Below are 25792 nucleotides of genomic sequence, written 5' to 3'. Positions count from 1 at the left end.
ACAAGTTGTCATTTCTACAGGTACAAATCACAACTTTTACAGATACAAATTTACACAGGTACAAATGTGTTTTTACAGATATTTTTTAAAAAAATTTTTACAGATACAAATGTAGACTTTTTTTCTACAGTTACAAATTTTTTTTACAAGTTAGTTTTGCACCATATTTACCTCCATAGTGCACAGGCAGACCCCTATAGGCGGTGGGCCGATTTCGTGCATTTGAACGATCCCCAACGAGGGAAGACTTCATTTTTTATTGACATCAGCTTCATTTATCAACAAATGAAACAAAATTTGTTGGCACTCTTATCTCTTCCACATTTTGTATTGATCGGTAACTTTTTGTGGGTTAACGGCACCGGCGAACTGAGCGGGCAGCTATGCCCGGGGTCCGTCATACATGACGTAGTTGTGGTTTTGTCCAATAGCACGCTTAAAAATGCGTCCTCTTGGTTAGTTTTTCCGGGGTTTAGATAGCGCCTCGACAACCAGTAATGTTTAAGCGCTGTTGTAGTTTATATCTTATGTCTAAATATTACACACACATCGACACATTTATTGCTAAAATAACACTTTTGTACACCAGTCACTTTCAAAAAGGTAAAATGCGTCAACGTCGTTGAAGTTCGTCTTTAAACTTGACCTTATTGTCACTTCTTTTGAAAAGTCATGCCTTCTTAAAATTTAAGGCATCTCTAACATTGTCTAAATGTCATTGCGAACTTTGCACGTAATAAATATGACAGACTTCCCACATTTGATCACCAAAGTGTTGTTTATTTCCCTCTTGAACAAACAAGGAAAAAAATAATTCCTAATAGTCTGCATGTCACAAAAAATTAGCTACACAATTACACGCCCACATTTGTTGAAACTTTTCTAGCTAACACAGAAATGGACTGTTGTATAAATTCGGTGTTTCTGTGGACAGACCAATTGGTACAAGTAGCAGAAGATGCTTTGCATAACCTTAAAAACAAAGTTTGTTCCATGTTATGTGGATAGCTTGTTTGCCTAGTGACTGAAAATGAAAATTAGCTTTGACTAATATGTATGTTCAAGCATTGTCCTATTATAGGTTATATGTTGAAGTTCAATTTCAGTAATCTGCTGCGTTTCCAACCAACAGCAGCTATCACAGAAACTGCTACATGCACTTTGACAACATCCAAACATAAAATGAGCTCAGAGAAGGAAAAAAAAGCACTTATTTCAGATAGAGTCCTTGCATACGCACATTTGGTTTACCAACTATCAGGCTGCAGTCCACAGAAGCATCCTTGAATGTAAGCCTGTTCCTGCCCCTGAGAAGATGGATGGATAGAATCGAATAAAATAGAATAGCCTTTATTGTCATTGTAACATTAAAATACGAGATTGTGTTGCTCCCTCATGCAAAATTAAAAAATTATCAACACACAGTATGGAATAAATAATAGTATATACATATTAAAAGGGTAAATTACAAAAATTACACATTGTAATAATAAAGTACTCAGTAGTGTAAAGTGCATAATAAAAAATTGTCATTTAAATAATCAGGATGAGTATGAGTTGAAAAGCTCTTTGATAAAAACTGTTTCTGAATCTGTTTGTTCTTGATTTTAGTGACCTGTAACGCCTGCCCGAGGGTAACAGGTCAAAGATAAGGTGACCTGGGTGAAAAGAGTCCTTAATAATGTCCTGAGCTCTCCTGAGGCAGCGGGAGTGGCAGATATTCAGAGGAAAGGGCAGAGAGCAGCCGATGATCTTCTCTGCTGTCCTTATATATTCTCTGCAACCTCTTCCTCTCCGCCTCAGTACAGTTCGGGTACCACACTGTGATGGCGTAGGTCAGCAGACTCTACGCAGGAGCGGTAGAAGGGGTGTTGAGGTTCTCCCTCAGGAAGTGGAGCCGCTGCTGGGCCTTCTTTACCATTGCCGCAGTGTTCATAGTCCGGGACAGGTCTGCTGCGATTTGTGGAATAAATGGACTGGACGATCACTCGCTCCAACTCCAGAGACAATACTCGAGCTGGTGCATCGCTCTTAAGAAAACAAACTATGTTAAGGGGAGATGCACCTGCAAACTGGAACAGCTGCCATGTACAAATTTGTGCCAATAGGTCATTTGAAGATGACTAACTCAAGTTGTTGTTCATTTAATATAAGTAATAGTTAGTTCATTGATATGCTACTAAGATGGATAAAATACAAAGCCTAGGGTGTGTAATTACATTGGACAATTATTTATGTCCAACAAAGTTCCATGGTAATTTTGTTGTTGTTTTTTCATTTTGCTGAGCGACCACAAATGATCATATTTTTAGATCATATACGTTCCTCCCCCGATTTCTCCCTCTATGGCCATTTACATTTCTGTGAGATCAATAAAATATCCTTAATAAACTAAACCGTAATGTCAACTTGTCACCGTGAGTGCGTGGCTTATCAAGCCCTTCACTGTCTGAAGCAGCATGGCCATCTGCCACTTAAACCCACATAACGTCCACCAACTTTAGTTTTTTGTTTTCCCTCCCACAGCATGTGTGATGAATAACGTAATATTAATTCGGGATGAACATTCAGCGACAAAGAAATATAGCTTCAGGTCTCGAGCTTCACAAGTGCTTGAGCAAGACTTGTAAACAACATATTTGCTAACATACATGCTAACAGTTGACGCGTTTACTCGTCATTTACATCGCCAAACTTTATACAACATATAAATAGCATCGCTAGTGTTTTCCAAAAATATTTATACTCACCTGTAAACGTAGAAGCGGCGCCTTTCGCACATATATCGTGTAATGTTTCGTCGTGTAGCGTGACTACCCACAGCTCAGCTGTTGTTGTGACCAACAGCTGTTGCATATCGACGTCTGCGATTGGCTGAATAACATCACGTGATTTGTAGCGTTACGTGCTATTGGTTCAATTGACATAGTAGTCTGCAGCGTTGCCTGCACTTTTAATGAAATTAACAACTTGATTTTTGGGAAAATGTGCAATAATTACGAGTGCCAACAAACAAACTCTGATTAAGAAAAAAAAATAAACTTCAAAAAATAAACAACCCAGGTCTTCGTCTTCCCTCACCAAGGATCATTGATCTCCAAAACTAAAGCAGCTACGTCGCCCCGGCCCACCGCCTAATATTTTTGCCGTAGTTAGCGACCCAAGATGGCCGATCTTCTGCGCATGCGGGTCACAGATCGTGCATGGGTCGACAGCAAGCACTGACAGGCTACTCGATTGCGTTCCGACATGTTTATCTGTGTTCGATCCTCGACGCGGACTTGTATATATCCGTGATCCTCGCACGGCGGCGTGAGAAAAAAAAAAGGGAAAAAAGAAGAAGAAAAAAAGAGAGAATAACTTCCGTATCGCGTGCGGTTTATAGAGGAGCTAGGAACGTTGCAATTAGAGATCTACCGTCGGGTGGCCAATGCTGACAAGGTTGCTACAACGCACGTACAAGTTCCAAATAGGGAAAAGTCAGTGGCCGGCGTCAACTACTCAGATAACGAAGGAACGCAACGAACTCTGCTCCGCTGTCAAAACAAGCTGATTACTTAACTGCGCCTGAGAAAATTCGGCCAAATACTTGCGGAGAGGACATTTAAATAAAGGCATACGTATAAAACAATGGATGGAACTGTCAGCTTCACAGGCCAGTCCGACAAAACAACCAAAGGTAAATAAACTTTTTATAATCGGCTTTTGAAAAAAAACAAAACACAACAACAACCCACCAATAGACCATTAGATTTGTGATGAATATGAAATTGACCAAATTTTGGACATGGGTGGTTTCCACTTTACACCCAACAGTAACGATAGACTATACACAACACCAGGTTATCACACATTTGATGACAGGAGTTTGCAACATTTGAGCGCGGCTGCGGAAACTCTTATGTCATCGAACTTTTCCCTCGTTGCCGTGTATGGTCAATTCAGAGTCTTTCCATAGTAAATGTATATCACATGTGATGTTAAAGTGTTTGAGTAAACATCATTCTGGTTCTATAGAGACTCTGGTTGAGAGCAGCATCGTTCCTGGTGGACTAGAACTTGTCAATTCTTACCAGACCACTCGAGTGGGGGACCCTATGGATCTGGTTGCTTTGGCAACACAGCTGCAGAAGGTTAGCACCCAGTTTTATTTCTAAATCAAATTGATCGTTTTTTGTTTTAAGCTCAGAGTAACATGTTTTCTCAGGGAGATGACTTTGTTAAAGCCAATGCTTGTAACAAACTGTCGGTAATTGCTGACCAGATCAGATATCTACAAGAACAAGCAAGAAAGGTAAGTCCACCAGCAAATTGGGAAATAACATGACACATAAAACAGCATTTCTTTAGATATCATCACAGTTATTTAACAAATGAGCTTGGGATGCATAAAATTCAAGGGAAAATGCCATAGAAAGTTCTTGGAGGTTATTCTAAAATTAGGGCTGGGTGATAGAGCCATAAAAATTGATTTATTTTCACTATTTACAACAGTTCCCAGTTGTCTTAACAACTTGGCATTTGTGAGAATCCACAAGGATCAAGAATATCAAACTTCATAAACCCTTTTCAAGGCATCACAATTTTTGTGTCAAAATTGATTTTGCGAGCCAAATGTAAACTCGGACTAGCAAAACTGCGAGCGGACACACCGCGTTTACGCAAAGATTACATACCACAACCAAGTCGGATAAGTCGACTTTACAAATAGGTCGACTATTGATAAGTCGACTTTACAAACAGGTCGACTTATATAGACATGTTGCACATACGTCTCGTGATCATGTGACTTCACGAGTATAGACTGCGGAAGTGAATGAATGCTGAATTGAAGTGGATGGAACACAGCGCGACATAGCGACTTAGGGACTGTTATTATGCTAATTATAAGTTAATATTGCCCATCTAGCCGTGACATCTACTGGTTTAACTGAAGTTCGTCTGTCGGTAGAAGTGGCACATTTAGTCGGAGCTCATAGAGTGCGATATTTACAGAAGTTGGAGTTAATTACCGTCTACTCCTGCTGTTGTAACTGATTTAATAAAATTGCAGACTTTGCTGTAATTCACACCGGCCGCATGACACTGGAGCTGATTTATAAGCCTGGACCTAGGTGGGGGGTCGATATTGCAATACTGTATATTGTTGCGCTCTAAGTTGCAATAAATATATTGATACACTGACAGCAGTATCAATATTTTATGACAGCACACCGAGACGCATATAATGGTTTTACCCCGTCATTTAGACATGTCAAGGAAGTTAGAAACATACTCAACGTAACACGGCGTTTGGTGGGGTTTTACTTTGAAGTCGGCCTGCGCGGCGACATGACCGCCTGCTTGGCTTACAGAAGTTTTTATTGAAATTACATACTTTCTACCAACATTATCATAATGCCATCCTGAAAGTATGATGATAAGAAACCGCTAATTAATTACGCCGTCATTGCAAGTCATACAGCGCAAGTCTCTGACGTCAGTGGCTGGCAGCTAGTGTTAGCATTAGTGCCTGGCTGGTATGGTGTAGCCTGGAAATCCAGACTTACTCGCGGCTTTTGCTGGAGAATGAGTCTAGTTGACCGACCTATCAGTTGCATTTCTGAGGCGGGGCAAACCTGACAGACAGTGGAATGAACCAATGAGCTAAGAGCGGAGTGACATCAGAAAAGTGACTCATTGAAGTATTTTGTTTTTGCGGAGACGGAGTAAAAATCCAACATCCAGCCGAAGAGAGACAGTAGTGAATGACATGTCGTTGTTGTGGGAAAAACTTGAAGAGTGAAGAGTGACGTTGTTCACGAAGACGACGTCATGCTAACAGTCGAATTTGAATCACGTGCCCTGAAGTGCAAAATGCAAAAAAGGCTGGCAACACTAATGAGTGACAGCTACCTGGATTGCTTTTTTTTCTTTTTCAATATCCTGGACCTAGGCTACTTTGTAATTCACTCTCCATGTTTAAAGTAAGCCTTAAATCGCACTTTGGCTTTTTCATTATATAAAAAAAAAAAAGGTAGAACTTTGTCTTCATTTATTTTTTAAACACCTTTGCCAATAAATAAAAAACATTCAACTAAAAATGTCAAATATAGCCGTTTAGATTTTAGGAACATAACTTAAAGCCATTAATACCTGGTTATTTTGTACATGGACCAGGTAAAGAATAAGAATGTATCTGCCTCATATTGCACTTAAAATTGTATTCCAAAATCCTAAACGACCATATTAGATATTTTGAGATGATTTAAGATAAAAATGGGAAAAAGTGTTTTATGAAATAAATACATTTATGTTGTTTTGTTTTCTGATCCAAAAAACGGTTTGATCTGTGACTCAAATCCGTGATCAGAACCGTGACTTTCGTCATCCTTTGCTGTCACCGTTAGTACTTAACCTCTCCTGTTCTGTTTGTGGGGGCGCTAATCCCTAAATGGTGGTAAAGTAGGCAGAAGCAGTGGCGAAGAACTTGTGTCCAGACACTATTGGTGAAGAAGAATAGTCTGCAAAGCTGAATCACTCGCATACTGAATATCGTGATATATTGTTGAGAAAATTTCGGCCAATTTATCGATTATTGTACATATCATGTATCGTGGTATCATCGTTCTCGTGGGCCACATATCGTCATAGTATCGAATCGTGAGTTACCCGTATCGTCCCACCCCTAACGCATACCTTTTTCTTTTCTTTTTTCGCTGGCTGGGTCTCCGGGACGAGATGCTACGCTCACACAAGAGGGACAAGATACCTAAAAGTAAAACTTGTTTATTATGTAACTGACGTATTTTTTTACATTCACTATGGAGAAAAAGCCAATACTGCCCCTTACGCCTAGTCTTGTCCCTCAGCCCTCAGACTGCCCGTTCACGCGGACAAAGGAGTTTTCCAATTCTTCTTAAACTGTAGTGGGAGGGTTATAAACAAGGGTTGCAGGCCACTTTTCACGAAGATAGACCTCAACCTCCTTAAATTCTACCTACTAGGGGTGTGTAAAAAAAATTTAATCGGCAATATAGCGCAATATTACTGTGCACAATTCTCGTATTGATTCAATATGCGGCCAAATTGATGTCTAACTCTTTGACTGCCAACCATTTTCAGAAAACAACATGTGGGTGCCAGCTGATTTAGAGCATTTTGACTGATGTTTCAAGGTCCACAGAAAATTTTGTGTTTGGACTATGGAAACACAGATACTACTAAATGAAAGATTGAACTCTCATCTTTCATCAGAAAAAAAAAGTTTGTTTCTATTGTATTCAGTCTTTCAGTAATCATCAACAATAGAAAATAGGTTGGTTTCACCCAAATTCTCTGTTTTGGACCAAAATACGTAGAAATCAAGCTTTTTGTGAAACAATATTATTTCATGCACTCTAGTGAATTTGACACTTTTTTTCCCCATGAATGATGCCGCAAACACCTAAACAGTGCTTTACTTCTATAAAACACTACCACTAACAATGAAAAAGTATTTTTTGATAGCAAAATAAGTTTATTTACATTCAACAGTGTAACAATTTGATAAAACAATTTGGCAAACTATTTACAAACTATTTACAAATGTGATGTACAATTGTGTGGATGTTTCAACTACACGATTTTTCTTTTTGTGTGGTATATTGTGTAACACTCCCCACCACAGATTAGTTTCACTGCGATTGCCCCTTCGCGTGCAGACGCTACACTTTCTTGCCGGCCTTTTTTTCCGGGGAGTAGCAGGTATGTACTTCAGTGTGTGTTTGGCCATGTTGCCATCAAGTCTACTCTCAGGATCATGATACGGTGACCTGGTGTTACGTCTGGCTTCCTCATGCTCTTCAGTTCCCATACCTGCAACAACTTCCTCCTCCTCTTCCTCCTCCCCCTTGTCTTGTGGTAACAGCCACCCTCTCACCCACCTGCTGGATAAACTCCAAATAGTGTTGGCACTTCCCAGGATTTTTTGTTTTGTGCAGGATATATGCATTGAACATGCATATTTTAAATAGAAAGGCAACACATTTTTGGTGACATTTCAAAGTTTTCCACGTGAATGGGTGGTAAGAGATGTTCTGATCCATCTTATCCACTCCATTCATGGTGGCATTGTAGTCCAGAACAGACACTGGTTTCTGGAAAGGCACTCTCTTCTCTGTGCCTTCCGCCACACATCCACTGTCCGCATTTCATCTTTGTGGAAAGTAGTCACCATCCTCAATAAACGTTTGTCCTGCCATGCCACAACCAAAACCTTTGTGTTGTGTCTCTCCCCCCCCCCCCCCCCCCCCCCCCCAAGGCCAGTGTTTGTTAGGCAAGTGATCTCGCTGGGTTCACCCCTGTTTTTCCTCAGTGTTCCACATACATTGATACGTGCTGCCAGGAGACGTTCACACAAGCCGATAGAATTGTAAAAATTGTCCATAAAGAGTGAAAACTGTATCAGGCAGAGAACAACTGGTACCTACATAGGGTTGCATATTGAAGGAATATCCCGTTTGGGAGTCACACAGGATGTATGACTTGATCCCATATTTTATCGGTTTTGGGGGTTGTATACTTTGAATGAAAGACGTCCCTGAAAACTCATCATTCCCTCATCAATACAGACATTCCTCCCGGGTTGGAACAGTTCCTTGAATTTCTGGACAATGTGGTTGAAAACAGGACAGATTTTGAATAGTTTGTCGTCTGAACTCTGTGACTCGTTGTTGTTGAAATGAAGGAAACTCCAGATGAGCTGGAAGCGGTTTCGAGGCCTCGCGTGACTGAAAAATTGTGTTGTTTCTATTTCATCTTGAGTCCAGTACATTTCTTTCTTTTTTTTTTTTTCTTTATATATATTTTTTTCTTTAAGTCCAGTACATTTCTATACTATGCTTGTTTATATACCCAGTAGGAAATAAGAGTGCAATTTTTTTTTTAGTTCGGACACAGACCTCGTCACGAAAATACGATAGGGTCTGTTTATGATCAGCAATGCTCAATAAAACTACCACTAACTAACGTCTTGGCACTCTGGGCACGTGCACATCGCTGGTTTCCATTCCGCTTTTCGTCAGGGGGGTCGCAAATCTGCAAAAACTCAGTAACTTACGTTCGGTACCCCTAGTGGTACTGACAACTTCGCCCCTCTGCCCTCTCTCAAAAAAGTGCCTTTTGGAAAGTTCGTTTTTTTTGTTTGTTAAAAAACAAACAAAAGCCCCGATATGCGCCCTGTGCACGCACATACCCGACCTAGCTGTTTCTCTCTTTGTCACGTGAACGCAGACTGTAATAAGCCATGCGGTCTTGGTCGCACACACACGCATCTCTTCCCCTGCTGCTGCTCCACCCAAGCCAGGTAACTCTGTTATAAATCCAGTGAAATTGTATTGTTTGTTTGCCCTCTATTCCCTACCTACACTCGTTTTGTTGTGAAGTAGCAAAAACAGCGGAGCATGAAGCATCTCTCTGCTCTCTTGGATGAAAGTCACATGAAGATGAAAGGTCAAAGTCAAGGCCAGAGAGAGTCATGTTAACAAGTACAGCCATTCCCACACCATGTTAATACTTGGGCGGGACGCCCAAGTAAACTGGCCACCGCCCAAGAAGTTTTCAAGAAAATTTTACGTAGGCACACTTAAATTTGTCTGTGTGCACCGAGTTCCGGAGACATTTTCCTTCCAGTCAAGCTTCGGGGCAAATGTTGCTGCGCCAACGCACGTTTCTGATTGGTAGTCTGGTTTACGCTCGTTCTTGATTGGCTGCTGGCCTGTGTTGGGACTGGGATGTGAGTGGCGGAGGCGGTGAAGGCAAAAGAGAGTTGTCGCTGTATGTATTCGAATGTGGAGATGGAACGAGAAAGTGAATAAAAAGAGATCAAATGAAACGCCAGACTGCAGTGTGACCTCCTGTCTCCTGTAGTTCATTTCGTTTACCCCGTTTGGACCTCACCCCCACGCTATCCGTGGAGACTACTCGAACTCCGGCGGAACTCCGTAAATGGCATGAGCCTAAAGATGAGACATGCTTACAAGGCACAATTTAAAAATGCAATCTATCAACCGCTGACGAAGCATTGGAGCGATCCACCAAAATAAACTGTGGGAAACACTGAAGTAGCGCCTTTTAAAGCTCCCATTTTCAATTTGATTTGCTCCTTAAGGTTAATTTTATTGAAAAATCTTAAAAGCTGTTCACATTTAAAATTTTAAGGGGTTTGTACTAAATCAGCAGGCATGAAACTATTATTAGCTAAATTATTAGCTATTACCGGTATTTTGTACAAACCATAACTGTAAGTTATTTCTATGCTACAATTCTTGCCGTCATGTTGCCCTAATAGGCTGTTAATAAAACTAGCTGTGGGGAATTATTATTATTATTATTACTTGTGTGTAATGTTTTTTTTATTTTTTTTTACTTGCATTGACAATTACGAACATCCGGGCATTTCTGACACTTCCCCAATGCAACACAATGCAAATGCTTCCTTTATTAAGGTGAAAGCAAACGGTGGATTGGAATGCTTTTGCTTGTGACTAACATACAAGCCACACCAATTGTTATAGTAGTCAAACATCTCATCACATTTTGAAGTCAAAATAATCCTCACAAATCAAATTACAACGATCCAAAGTCCAATCTTTTTTAATGAGCGGATAGATTTCGTTCACCAAAAGACCAAATTGACCATCATTTTGACTCATGACGTCATCTCGGAATTGTCAATAAGGTATTCCATATGCGCAAAAGTGCCCTTTTTCCCCTGGAGCACTTGCCCCCCATAATGTCTGTGCACGCCACTGCCTTTAAGCATGGAAGAATGTTATATTAATGGAACATTAAGACTTCATATTTTATTTCAATGCTGTTCAAACATGAAACTGATTGCAACCTTTTTGTTCAATACAGTGGTTCACAGTTATAAGCCATAAATTTCAGAGAAATAAATACATTTTCATACAAATCTTACAGTCTATATATATATATACAAGTTAACTGATTGGCATTTTCTAAATTTGAGTAAAAATAAAGTCGCAATAATCGACGTATATATTTGTATTGGGATTAATATGTATCGAATCGAATCGTGACCTATGAATCGGGATACGGATCGAATCGCCAGGTACTAGGCAATTCACACCACTACTACCAGGTTTGGGGAGTAATGGAATACATGTACCGCCGTTACGTAATCAGATTGCAATTTTTTTTAAACTATTCCATTACAGTTACAGGAAAAAACATGTAATCAGATTACAGGTACATTTTTTTTATGGGGGATTACTTCGAGGTATTACAATTTCTACAATGAGAGAGAGAGAGAGAATAACTTCCGTATCACGTGCGGCCTATCGAGGAGCTAGGAAAGTTGCAATTATAGATCTACGCTCTAGATCACGATTCATAGGTCACGATTCGATTCAATACCGATTAATCCCGATATGAATCGATAAATCAATTATTGCGATTTTTTAAAAATGTTATTTTTTTACTCAAATTTGGAAAATACTCATCAGTAAACTTGTACATGTACACTGTAAGATTTGTAGGAAAATGTACTTCAGGCTTGTAACTGTGAGCCACTGTTTTTGTGTGTTTTGTGTTGCAATCTGTTTCATGTTTGAACAGCATTTAAATCAAATTTTAAGGCTTAATGTTCCATTAATATAACATTCTTCCATGCCTGAAGTGTGAACCTTAATTCAGACATTTTGTTGATTATTTTCATCAAAAATGTATCTTTCTAAATTGATTCGGCTGCATATTGAATCGATACGAGAATTATGCACTGTAATATCGCGATATATTGCCGAAACAATTTTTTTTAACACCCATAATAGTAATGATAGTGAATTTATCAAATGTTCTCTATTTTTGTACAATTACGTAATTTGGTAAACGCTTGCTGGTGCCGGTGTTCAACATCAAGCTAGAGAGTACAGTGTTGTTGCTCCTGAATGTAGTGACAAATTGATTTTCATGCCAATGAAACTCAAGATTTCGTTCGATACACTGTAGTTTGGTGCAATTGGCCGTGTTTTAAAAGTTGTTGTTAAACGCTCGCTAAAAATAGCAACACTGATGCTACTGCAAGGCTGCATCTGAACTCTGTGGCATCCGTTTGTCATTGGTTATCTAATCATTCATGTAATATAGTAATTAGTGAAGTCCGTTTGCTGTTGCCACTGAACACACCGTAGGCCAACGCAATAACGTACCGTAATAAATGGATTCTCGAACTGATGACATAGCGCAGGGGTGCTTCAATGCGTCGAAGGTATTATTGGTAGATCGCATAAACACGCGACCTTAAAAAAAAAAGTGCCACCTTAAAAAAAAAAGCAACTTCCCATCATCGATCCCGTGACTTGATTGTGCATCTGAATTCTTCTGACACGCGCACAGGCAGCAACACAGCAAGCATCGCCGTGGCACACGCCCATTTCCTTATTTTTACGCAAGCAAGGCAAGAGGCGCCCGCTGGTCTTCGCCAAAGTCATAAAAATACAGTATACAATAAATATAACAACTTGCAATTTGAGTTGCTCGTCGTGGTGACAGTGGATAAGATAGTCATCCATTGCTGGAACTCTCCATGCAAGTCGCGAGACTTCCTTGTTCGTTGCACTTTGCAACGGCGGAGTCCAACCCAAGACACGCTTAGGACCGCCCCCTCATTTGAATAACATTTTGACCTGACAAAGCGTCTGCAGCATGAAATAAATAAATGTGAGAGCAGAGTATTTTTATTTATTGATTGATATTTTATATAATATATATATATAAATTTGTATTATTTTTGTTTTTACTATTTAGGGATATATATAATTGATTGTATTTCCTTTTATATTTATTTATTTTGTCATTTATTTTTAATTTTGGCAGTTTTGGTCTTCCATACCCATGAAGGCTGTGACATCCCGTGCAAAAGGTCTATTTTCTGCCTCAAAGCGCTGCCGGAAACATGTTTGGGCCATCCATGTTTTATACACTGACTTTTTGCTTTTTTTTTTTTTTTTTTACAGATGCACGCAGTATTGCAATGGTGGTTGTGGTCTTATTTCTTCTGTTAGTCCACTGTCTAGTGGCCGAATGGCCGATGCTATTAGTCTGCCTAAAAACACTCATTTTGGTACATAGTGGGTTTTTATTCAAGGCAATATAGCACATTGAGCTTCCCCAAAACCAGAGCTGTCAACACTCAAACATTGCACTAGAGACTCATGCATTTCTGCCCTCTCTCACGCTTCACTTTAATTTATCACGCGGAGAAAAGGGACCAATGAAAAACCAGTGTTGGGAACTTTACTTTAAAAAAAGTAATTAGTTATAATTACTCATTATTTGCGTTAGTAATTGAATTACTTTATAATAAAAGTAACTCGTTACCAGGCAAAGTAACTATTTTCACTACTTAAAAAAAGTTTTATATCAAATAGTTAGTATTTTTTTATTATTATTATTATTATTATTTTATTTTTAAACAAGGAATTCAAATTACGTCCAGGCTATATAGGGTGTTTTCATTTATTTTTGTATTTATGTCACACAAATAATAATTCATTATATTTGGAGTGGGGATGTATGTTTTACCACTGCCAGTTACAACAGCAGAATAACAATACAAATAAAATAAATACTGGATAGATGGTGATTTGTGGCACATATGTCATCTATAGGTAATTTGTAGACAGTCCTAGCTAGTCCCTCCAAAATTTCCCGGGCATTTTTTATGATTGTTGTGGGCTAAAAGAAATTGCCAATGCTATTAAAATATACAGTGCATAAAGCTATCATGGCCAAAATCATAGCCATAACTACTACTATATTTACTCCTCAGAATCATCAGCTTCCACTTGATCTCTCTGTAAAACATATACTTTTGTACACTTTCAAATATGAGAGTATGGTGATATATCTTCAGTTTATAATTCTACACTTATAAAGACGTGTTTTATGATTGATTTACGTCAGAAAACTGCCCAAATCTAGGCTTCACATGCATTATTCACATACAAATGTCACTCCATTGCCTCCATGAGTGTGAGCATATTTCTTTCAACACTTTTCACATGTTTAGCACTCGTGAAATAAGAGAAATACAATTGTTGGCACTATTACAATAGGCGACCGTGTCGCTACGACTTACCGGTATCTTTATCGCTGTTATGGTGCCTGTGGAGTCGCAATATGGCTCTTGGTGGAACATGATTGTCAACAAATTGCTCCTCATAGTGGCCGTTTTTTGGCAAATCTCGACAGACTGTTATTTTTTTTATTACTGTCACTCTTGTCAAAGTTGTCAAACCAGTTCCAGGCAAGGACGTGGACTTCTTCGATTCTATTCTATTGAATAATCGGGTATTTCGATAAAAATAAAATTTTTGCTTGGTGAAAGAACAATTACAAATACAGAAGACATTAAAAATATATAGCAACGTGCTGTGGTTGGCTGGAGTGCTCAATAGGGTTGATCTCAAATGACGTCACATTTTCCTAATTAATATGCATGAGTTGGACAAAATAACAGATTAGGACACATCATTTTGGAAGAGAACGACGTCCCAGGCGTGAAATTTCAACATGGTTGAATCGACAAACACACTTTGGAACAGCTTAAACGGTGGTTGACATGCGGAGACCTCAAAGTGGGCGGAAGGAAAGCAGTTTTCGTACAAAGGTAAGACTTACTGTATGATCGTTGCTGCCACTCCGGTGCAGTCTAGATGACTGCTAATATTGTGTTGGTTGCTAACTTTCATGAAAACGAAACACATTGAAGTCACGATTTTCATTTGAAGATTTTAAGCCTACCTTTGGGCTGTTACTTCTGTCTAGTTTTTTTTTTTTTAATGGCGTGGTGACAGTGACACGCTCACATTTTAGTGACACTGATCAACTGGCATGTTGTTGTATACATAGGGTTCTATAGCGCTGATACTTTATATAAATGTTTACATCTAAGCAGCAGTGGCCTCCGTAGGTAAACTTGGGGTATTTTTTGTGTATTTACACCATGATGCTAGCATAGCTAGCATGTTGGAGCAGGCAGCTAGCAAGGCTAATGCTGAAAAAGGATACAATAAACATACCTGCAGTCGCTCATGTTGGGTCTGGATTTTCAGCTGCTGGCACATTTCCACAGATGAAATGTAGAGGGCACATATAGGTGTCTTCGGTGACATTTTTCACGTAAATCACTGCCATTTAATTGTACATGCTTGAACCCAGCTGAGACATTCCTCTGGAAACTCCCTTCATTCAATCGCACACAACATCGCCAATCACATAGCGGCAGACACCAAAGCAGCAGAGGTTTGTTGTAACCATAATATGTCTGTTAAGTACTGTATATTTATGGTGAAATAGCGAGTCAGTTCACAAGTTTTGCCTCGTACGAATACACTCCCTCATTTGCCTGTCTGTGTTTCTTGTCTGAAAATCTACTGGCCACGCCCACGCGCAGTGCATGGTTCTAAAAATAGTTTGAGCGTAATTGTAAACTGCCCTAATAAGTGGATGGCACGGCCGACGCCGTGATTATTTTTTTTTTTTACTGTTATCATTAAAAATTAATCCCTAGTACAGTTCAGCATTGTAAAACTATTGTTTATTGTATATAATAGGGATGCACCGAATTTTCGGCCGCGGAAAAATATTGACAAAAATAAGCATTTTTGGCATTCGTCCTAAATACTAAAGCCAAAATAATATGGCCAAAATAGGATGTTGTGGTGACGCAAGCAAAAAAAAATGCTGCATGCAAGCAAGCAAGCGTCTGTTTGAATTAAGTACCAAATGCGTGGGTGAGTGTCCGCCTCACTACTCGCTGGTGTTTCACCATGTGAGTTTGTACCCGGTCTCAGCAGCTTCATTGCGCACACCGGAGAAGGAGACTAGCGTTGCTTGGTAAACTACTGTACAGCTTTTCAGTGGGTCGTAAAAACAGAGCACTGCCGAGTACTGCTCTACAGGTCAGCCACTTTCTCCTGCAGTGCCTTCCTTTCTTTCTTTGATTCGAGCGCTTCCACTTTTTCACTGGCATTCCGATGGCCATGCTAAATACTCTGGCTAATGCTAGCACTATTGCTATCTTACAGTTAAATAGTTTTAAACAAGTAAACACTTACCACTATCTCTGGGTGGCTACAGACCTGTACAGGACGCTGTGTGTGACTTTGCAGTCCGTTCCTGAAGCTGATAGGCTGGTGCGAATAAACTTTATTTTATTTTATTTTTTACGTTGGTGAATGTCAGGTTCAGTCAACCTAGAACATTTAATAAACAACAGACAAGGAAGGAAGACAAGAGACTTGGATTATTTTTACTCGAGAAGAGAACAGACAGAGATGTGCAGATTACAATCTCCTACCCGTTCTGAAGCACATTCTGCCCAGCCCTCTCTTTTTATTTCTTTACAGGGCGTTCCCTAGCACTAAAGAGTTTGGGGAAGCAGCAGCAACGTGACAATCAGATATGAGTCATTGCGCAGACAATAATGCAGACGTTTTTCTTCAACGCTGAAAGTTTCAGTCAAAGTGCAACAGTTTAACCGCAAAATGTTCCAGTCGCTATCTTGTGTTAAAGTCACAGTTTTACAACTGCAGCTTCTGCTCTCTTCACAGACGACCCCAGCCCACATGGTTCAAACATAGGTCACACTGCTGAATAAATGCTTTGCAATACTATAAGAGTAAATATGGGATAACTTATGTACACTGGCGTGTAGAGGGAGACCCCTGGTGATGCTCACACCCTTTCCCCTCTTCCCTCTCTCAAAAAAGTGCCTTATGGAAGTTTTTTTTTCCTTCTTTTTAACAAACACTTTACTGAAGATAGGTTAATATTGACACAATATTTTACAAAAGCTGCATGATTAATTACGTGTGAAAAAAAAAAATGCTTCCCCAGCGCGCGCGCACCCAAACTAGCTCGCTCGCTCCCTTTGTCACGTGACCGTGAATTACCCTTGGTCATTTTTACCGGATGTTTTCTCCTCGTGTCATATAATTTGAAGACCATTAAATCTAAAAGATCATCACTTAACAAACCTAAAAACTGACTAAATCGCCTCATGAGGCCCTTGCAACATTTTTTTACTCCACTCCAAGGTGAACATTTTCCGCAGGTTTAAGGCCATGCATGAGTAGGCGGACTGGGCGGCCAGCTGACTCGCTAACTCCTTCTGAGGCGAGTCCATAATGTTAACAGTTTCAACTTTGACACTCTCCATTGCGTCATCTCATAGGTTGAGATAGAGCCTATCACAAGTGGTGGACCGTGTGTAACGCTTCATATGATTGGCCAAGCCAGGAACATTGAGGGCAGCTTTTGCGCTTCTCCATCAGGTCTTATCGCTAGTCTGCTTGCTAAACAGGCTTTTAGATCTCGGTAGGCGCTGAGGTATGCGTTTCCTATGGGTTGTAAAAACTAAATCCAGTCCCTGCTGGAGGGAAATTCAAAGAGTTTTTCCTTTTTGAACTGTCTCTGGTTGGTTTGAGAAAACACAGGGTTAAGGCTTGCACACACATTCCCCAGGGGGAAATGTTTAAAAAGGCATATACAATTTTTTTTGAGGGTGACGGGCAATATTCGTTACAGTAGCTAACTATCAATTATTGGGCTGTGGAGGCAAGCAGGTGAATCATCCGACAAACAGAATGTGTCTTCCGCTGTTGCCTTTATAGTCTGTGGATGACTCTCATAGGCTGCTGATTACATCATGCAGAGGCTGCTGATTACATCATGCAGTTGCAACACAGAGGACACAGTCTGAGAGCACAAATATCAGGCATGTGATTTTTCCGCTAATTCGCGGAATTCCGCTTTTTTTATCTCCCCCCCAAAAAAAAAAAAAAAAAAAAAAAAAAAATCCGATTTCGTCTCTCTACAGCATTCCGTTTTAGTGTTTCCGCAATTGAAATGAAACCGATCTTGCGATTGGCGGAAGTCTCCGTGTTGACCAATAAGAGCGCTTGTTATAAAGGCATAGGAGTATGCCATTGTTTGTAGACCAATAAACGCGCTTGTTATAAAGGCATAGAGTATGCCATTGTTTGTTGAGCAATAAACGCGTTTGTTATAAAGGCATAGAGTATGCCATTGTTTGTTGACCAATAAACGCGCTTGTTATAAAGGTATAAGAGTATGCCGTTGTTCATTTCGCACACGTTTTTGCCGAGTGTTTAAAGAAAGATGTCCGTGATCGAACGCAAAGATGCTCCGCGAGTTAAGGAAATTGACAAACTCGTAAAAAACAAGTTTCGCTGGGACTGGTTAGAGAAGGATATATCGACAAATGTTGGAAAGAAGACTGTGACGAATTTGTTCAGTGACTTCATTCGGAAGATCGATCGTGCCGGGAAAGCGCTTTGCATTTGGTGCCGTGATACCATTGACTATGGCGGGAGAGGTTTCAAAGCTCTTGAAAGTCCTACTGAAGAAGCTGTCATCGTTGGTCACCAATGTCCTTGATGAGTCAGAGCTGGGGAACTATGATCTCGAGGTGAGAGAATACCAGTTGGACAGTGAGTTGCCAACACCTTTGGACTCAGAGGGGAAGGCAATTGCACTGGATCGTTGGTGGGCTCAAGTCTTTGCTGTTGGAAGATACCCAACCTTGGCCAAGATGGTGAAGGCTCTCATGAGTTGCTTCCATGGGCCTCAAGTAGAGGGGGCTTTCAGTGTCATGGGTGATGTCCTGAACCCCAGAGCATGCAGAATGGACATAGCCACATACAGTTCTATTCAGACTGTGAAATATGCCCTAAGAGCAAGAAAGACCACCTCTGTCAGCCATTTTGGCAGGAAAGACATTCTGATGGATCCTGTGCAGTCCAAACTGTGCCTAAATCTGAGGACATCCTCCAAAAGGTACAGGGAGGAGAAGGATGCAGAAGCAGCTATGTTGTCTGCAAAACGAACAGAACTTGCTGTGAAACAGGACACTCAAATGAGCAAGGCTGCCTCAAGAAGAACCATCAAAGCTGCACAGAAGCAGGCTAGAAAGACCCATTCCAAAGCAATGAAGTCTAGGAGGAAGTAGTGTTTGTGTCATGTGAATGGATTGTGCTCAAGAATGAACACTTGTATATTCCTGTAAATATGTTGAATGTTTTAATGAGCAAAAAATAGAAAAACATTATTTATGACATAAATAATTTTTGAATGTGACTGATTTTGAGTTGACTAAAACTGCAATTTTATATGGGATAGTTCAATATACATTGGAAATTTATGCTGTTGTTTTGTCTATTTCTTTGTCATCTGAGTGCATTGAAAGTACTTAAAATCACGGAATACCCATGAGCTACGGGGGGCTAAGCCCCCCTGGCCCCCCCACCAGGGACTGGGAAGTCCCCGCCATCGGCTCGCCATATGTGGGTAGCACCGCCACGACGCCTGCCTCTCCTCGGCACGGACCACAATGCGGACATAGCAGATGTCTGTCTTCACCCGCCGATTTGAATTATATTGTAAGGTGTGTGGCTTTACCATTGTTACAATAATATACAATATATGACTTATAGCAAATGTATTATCTAACAATAAAACTGCTAAATCTTGTGGCCAATCTGTAGCACTAGCAAACATTACGTACCGCGTTGGATATAGTTTACATTGAGTTTGCTCCAGAGTCCCAATTATTCTCTTTATTTTCGTTCATGTCCTCTTCCAACTGTCATTTTTTGCGAGATTTCACTCCAAGTTGGGATTGAATTCATCGCGCAACGTACGCATGAGCGTTTATGAAAAACAACTGAACAAGGAACCATAATAAGACAAATACAATTATTTATAGTCTGTTCTTGTAATACTGCTTAATTTTGTTCTTTAAGTTGTTCATTGTAAAGAACTTTGCTTCTCACTTTATTTGTAATATTAATTTATGGTATTATTTATACCTTATTAATGTTATAGCTTGATTTTTTTTTTTTACTCCATCCTCTCTGGCTTATGTGTTTTAAATTCATGATGTTTTATTATTTGTCAGAAAATCTCACATATAGTAAAAAATCATGAATCTGACTTTGATTTTATTTAATGAAAAATGACTGTTTAAAAATGAATGTTATTTTTAATTTTTGTTTGTTATTTTAAATTAAGTATTATTTTATTGTTAAATAAACAGAACAAAAGTACCGAAAATTGGTATTGTTCAGTACCGGTATCGATACCCCAGCACCAACAATTGGAACCAAACCAATTCAAATGCGAAAGGTACCCATCCCAACTTGAATGCAGCACATGCTGTTTTTTCAACATCCATCCACGGTCAGAATGTAGCAAAGATGTTCGCATTTTCGCAAACAGTTTTTCTTGAAGCCATAAAATCTTGAACATTGAGAACCAGTTCCTTAAGACCAGAGAAGGGAAGTAACAAAAGTATTTTTTTCCCAAGTACTTTGTACTTTGTAATTCACGGAGTATTTATTTTTAGAATAATTTTTACTTTTAACCGTTACATTTTAAAAACAGTACCTGTACGTTTTACTCGATACATTTTCAAAACAGAGTCGTTAACTCATTTTGTTTTACGTGCATGACAACGATTAAAAAGAGAAGCGCAAAAGCTGCCCTCAATGTTCCTGGCTTGGCCAATCATATGAAGCGTTACACACCACACCACTTGTGATGGGCTCTATCTCAACCTATGAGATGACGCAATGGAGAGTGTCGAAGTTGAAACTGTTAACATTATGGACTCGCCTCAGAAGGAGTTAGCGAGTCAGCTGGCCGCCCAGTCCGCCTACTCATGCATGGCCTTAAACCTGCGGAAAATGTTCACCTTGGAGTGGAGTAAAAAATGTTGCAAGGGCCTCATGAGGCGATTTAGTCAGTTTTTAGGTTTGTTAAGTGATGATCTTTTAGATTTAATGGTCTTCAAATTATATGACACGAGGAGAAAACATCCGGTAAAAATGACCAAGGGTAATTCGCGGTCACGTGACAAAGGGAGCGAGCTAGTTTGGGTGCGCGCGCGCTGGGGAAGCATTTTTTTTTTCACACGTAATTAATCATGCAGCTTTTGTAAAAGATTGTGTCAATATTGACCTATCTTCAGTAAAGTGTTTGTTAAAAAGAAGGAAAAAAAACCTTCCATAAGGCACTTTTTTGAGAGAGGGAAGAGGGGAAAGGGTGTGAGCATCACCAGGGGTCTCCCTCTACACGCCAGTGTACATAAGTTATCCCATATTTACTCTTATAGTATTGCAAAGCATTTATTCAGCAGTGTGACCTATGTTTGAACCATGTGGGCTGGGGTAGTCTGTGAAGAGAGCAGAAGCTGCAGTTGTAAAACTGTGACTTTAACACAAGATAGCGACTGGAACATTTTGCGGTTAAACTGTTGAACTTTGACTGAAACTTTCAGCGTTGAAGAAAAACGTCTGCATTATTGTCTGCGCAATGACTCATATCTGATTGTCACGTTGCTGCTGCTTCCCCAAACTCTTTAGTGCTAGGGAACGCCCTGTAAAGAAATAAAAAGAGAGGGCTGGGCAGAATGTGCTTCAGAACGGGTAGGAGATTGTAATCTGCACATCTCTGTCTGTTCTCTTCGCGAGTAAAAATAATCCAAGTCTCTTGTCTTCCTTCCTTGTCTGTTGTTTATTAAATGTTCTAGGTTGACTGAACCTGACATTCACCAACGTAAGATCAGTCCCCAGACCAATTTTATGGTCTGGTCTATCCACAGGAATCAGCCATGTGTTTTTGGAAACCACGCCCCTTGGAAGCTATAGGGTACAACAGGGCCCTCCAGCGGTCACTATCGGAATTACCCTCAAGAATCCTGCCGCTCGTAATTAATCTGAAGTCTACATAATTCGGGACATAAACAGACTCTATGTACTTGACTGACATCAAGTGACTTTTGTTGTTTATCTTTGTACACAACCTGTATGTATCTCAAATTAATGATGTGTGTACTTCTGCAGCCATTTAAGTTTAGCTAATTAATAAGCTTAGCGGATTCAATAACTTTATGATCGCGGTAATGTTTTCAATGTGTTCAGAATGATAAATGAAGCATCTGGCTTGTCAATTTCGATAAAAAACTATCAAATGCTATCCCAAAAGCTTGGTCTCAGGACCAAGTCTGCTTCAAGCGCACGGAAGAGGCGGGACTACTACTCCGACCCACTGGGACACAAGTTTAAAAGCCAGCGCGCAAAGGAACTTCCCCCTCTTCCTCGCTCTTCTTGCCCCATGAACCATCACGAGAGACGTGGTCGCCGAACACGCTGAGAGCGACAACGTGGCTTCCTTCTTTGAGCGCCCCAAAGCACGCATCACGCAAGGACTCGCAACCACACTGCGCGTCCCAAAACACGCGTGACTGTTCCTGCCGAGAGCCGACCCACCTACCTTCCGCTCTCTGAATCATGCAGCGTCCCACCGACCCGGTTCCACAACGGCTGTTAGGCATCGAGCCGCTGTGCACCAGCGACCCATTTCTGCTCCAGCCGTGCGCCCGAGATGCCCCGCAGCACCCAAACCAACTGACTGCGGCCTCTCAACCGCGCAAGCACATCACCACCAACCGGGACCTCTGCCATCCAAGGACTTGCCGCGGCCTCCATGCCGCGCGCACCTCACCACCAACCGGAGACCTGCAGCGGCCTCGCAGTCGTGCGGCCATCAGCCAGAGACTCCAGTGCAGCATTCCAGCTGCGCGTTCAGATCGCCTCCAACGGAATTTTCTTCAACTGAGGATCGATGTTCGACGAGTCCCTCCCTCTCCCGTGCACCTGAACCAGTCCGTAAGTGCGCCTTCAATGCAATTTGACCATACCACTGGCGCGACGCTTTGATTCAAATATAAAATAATTGACATGTTAAAACGCTTCCATCTCTATTTCCCATCGACCTTTTTCATTACCTTTTAATCTTGGTTTGTTAGGTTGCATGTTTTCGTTTCGTCTTTGATTCACATTTTTTTTCTTTTTCTTTTTTTTAAAGAGCTCAGTATTGTTCATTCGGTAATGTCATCATCATTGCTCTTTTTTTCTTTCTTTTTTTTGTATGTGGGTGAGGATGTGTATGTGCGTGCGTGCGAGTGTGTGTGTATTCGTTAGCTCACCAAAAACCTATTAGAAAAAATCCCATACCGTTCACCTAAACCGAACACCGCCGTCAGGAGACCCGAGGGGACCAAAGAAAACAAAGGAAAGTGAAATCCAGCACCGACCAGACACCACCCACCGGGCCACCAACCAGAGTTCTTCACCAACCCCAGAAACATCTAAATTCCAACAAATCCAAAAAAATCAGGGAGACCTCAAGAGACCAAAAGAGAGACTGAGGAAAGGAAGGAAGGACAAACGAAGCAGAGTGAGATCCACAGACACCAGCCTCCACCGATTCAATGACCTGAGGAAGAAGCAGATTGTGTCTGAGTTTCGATAGATGCTGGTGTGGTGGATCTGGCATGCATGAAAATCTCCACCAAAGAGGGGAGCCGTCGACCCCTGCCAGGACAGAGCAAGCGCAACACCTCAGGGCCCCCCAGGCCGCGGCAGCGCCAAAGGACGACCCCCGGGCCGATTCACATTTTTTATTCCGTTTCATTAATAGGTTAGGCTGTGACTGATATATGTGTGTGTTTACGAAATAAATTTGTCTAGAAATTCAATTTCTGCCGAATCATTTGTGTTTACTGAGTGGATTAGTAATTCTCTTATTAAAGCAAAGAACTCCATGATTAACTAAAGTAGCAACTTCAGATTATGAATACATGATAATAGGATTTTTATCGTTTATTTTGTTCCTACAAACAAGCAAAGTCAATGTGGTGCCCCCAGAGGTTGCTGAGGAAATTACAACTGCCCTCAGTACCGTCTAAATTTCTCGTTCGCCATTAGGACAACCCAAATAATCGCTACAGCTACCTAGCTCCACATCTCTTGATCCACGATCCCTTCTCGCTGCTTCTGGTCTAGTTTTCGATGCCTCGTCTTGTTGTAAGTACGTTTCGCGCAAACCGTTTAATTACTTACTGGGCATTCCATGTTTAGCGTTTGGCCCTGGCTGATGCAAGAGCCTTTGTTCTCTTTGTCATGTCACTGTTGGCCTAGATGGTTGCATCACCTTCAAGTGAAGCTTTGTTTTACAAATAAATGTCAAAACTATTATTTGTGTCTGCGTTTTTGGGATCTAACTCCTGAACATAACAGCTAGGAACCGCGAAGCTTTACTCACACGCACTGAATGAAATCTAGTGGGTGACGTCAGTAAGATGGTTGTGCGTACACACAACACATCCCGGACAGTCACAACTTAAGATGCGCTTCGGAATATGGCACAGTTTGATTTAACGTGAATCTGTGCCGTCTTCGGTACCCACCTGGAGGTCACTGATGCACTGACTCTCTGGTTATCCATAACCCCTATGAATAGTGTGATTAATCTGCGGTAATACATGATTAATGCAATTTTTTTGTGATTAATGAACGAGTTAACGCTTTAACTTCGACAGCACTATTTTTAATACAATAAAAGTGCAGCATAGGAATAATATACATGGAAAGGCAGAAACATCGATAATCTATGTAAACAGAATAACAACACATGAAAGTTTGAGTATCTTCAAAATACAGCTGTGGTTCTGTTAACAAACAGCGCCCTTGTGGTCGACGGATGGATAACATCGGCAGGAAAAAATGCAGAGAACACACTTTGGTGCTGTCTCGAACTACAATTACAGACTTATCCATGTGAATGTTAACAACCCATTGTCTCCACTGTTCAGCATACTGTAAGGGAAAAAAACAAGGCAGTTAGAACCTGTCCATCTAGGCACACAGCAGTGATCACTCAATGTACTGTCGCCTCTCCTCTTCTTCAATGCCTCGACAAATGCACGCAACCACACTCATAAAATACAGTGATATCATCCTGTTAACCTTTAAATTGAGCGTTCTGTGGACTATCATCCTCTTAACCTTTAAATTGAGCGTTCTGTGGACTATGTGGAGAAAAAATATGAAAATGCATAAAAGTAGCATTTATGGTCCCTTTTCTGGCTTTATATTTTGTGTTTGAAATTCTCCCCATTTGGACAGGATATGTACTTGTCATTTACATTATTATTTTTAAATAAATCAGTGTGCACCCCACCGCGCTGGAAATTTTGACCGCAGTCATTTTAAGCATAACGTTTTCAGTCAAATTAATTGTATTTTTGCTTTAAACCATGCCTTTTGTCTACCCATGCTAAGATTTAGGGGTGGCGTGCCGCCGCCATAAAATTAATGTAGCGGAAACGCTGTGCATTGACTTAAGCATTAGCGCTAGCGATGTATTAAAAATGAAGCACGTTTTGTATTTAAAAGTGTGTGTGTTGTTATGTCCTCAAGTGAATCAACTGTGTTTTTTTCTCGTGACGTTATTCAGTGTCAGGCAACAGCTATTCAACTATGGAGGACGAAAACTGCCAAAATTAAAAATAAATGACCAAATAAATAAATGACTAAAAGTGAAAATAAAAACGGATATAAAAATATAATTTGAAAATTAAATCCCAAAAAATAAATATAAATGAAAATCAAAACAACACAAAATACATAAATAAATAGATTTGAATTTAATTTTCGAATCATATTTTTTTATATCCGTTTTCACTTTTAGTCATTTATTTATTTATTTATTTAGTCATTTATTTATTTTGAATTTTGGCAGTTTTGGTCCATACTGCCTGGACAAAATGTTATTCAAATAAGGGGGTGGTCCTAAGCGTGTCTTGGTTGGACTCCGCCGTTGTCATTGGTCGACTCAGCTCGGCGAACAAGGAAGTCTGGCCGGCTTGCATTGATTAGCTCCC

At 40.4% G+C, this 25792-nt stretch overlaps 1 protein-coding gene and 1 long non-coding RNA gene across 3 annotated transcripts in view; one reads left to right on the top strand and one right to left on the bottom strand.

Annotated features, from left to right (window-relative positions):
- Positions 1–759: 759 nt before the first annotated feature.
- On the bottom strand, positions 760–3642 carry LOC147166713 (uncharacterized). The gene is made up of 2 exons (XR_015096320.1): positions 2751–3642; positions 760–2030 (listed from the first exon to the last, which is right to left on the bottom strand). It is a non-coding gene; the product is annotated as an uncharacterized LOC147166713 (long non-coding RNA).
- c10h1orf50 (chromosome 10 C1orf50 homolog) overlaps positions 3142–25792 on the top strand; it is a 30469-nt gene continuing 7818 nt past the window's right edge. The window contains exons 1-3 of one of the 2 annotated variants that reach the window (XM_086087492.1): positions 3143–3679; positions 4018–4133; positions 4208–4294. In XM_086087492.1, the coding sequence (XP_085943618.1) occupies positions 3631–3679; positions 4018–4133; positions 4208–4294 (252 nt within the window). In that variant the 5' untranslated portion in view covers positions 3143–3630. Of the gene's footprint in view, positions 3680–4017; positions 4134–4207; positions 4295–25792 lie in introns of both variants that reach the window. The other variant, XM_086087493.1, reaches the window with a different exon arrangement.

This window comes from Leptonotus elevatus, chromosome 10 (assembly GCF_054856555.1).
Source record: "Leptonotus elevatus isolate MCC_2025b chromosome 10, RoL_Lele_1.0, whole genome shotgun sequence".
NCBI lineage: Eukaryota > Metazoa > Chordata > Actinopteri > Syngnathiformes > Syngnathidae > Leptonotus > Leptonotus elevatus.
The sequence above is the reverse complement of the archived record's forward strand: the minus strand, read 5'-3'. Positions and strand labels throughout refer to the sequence as shown.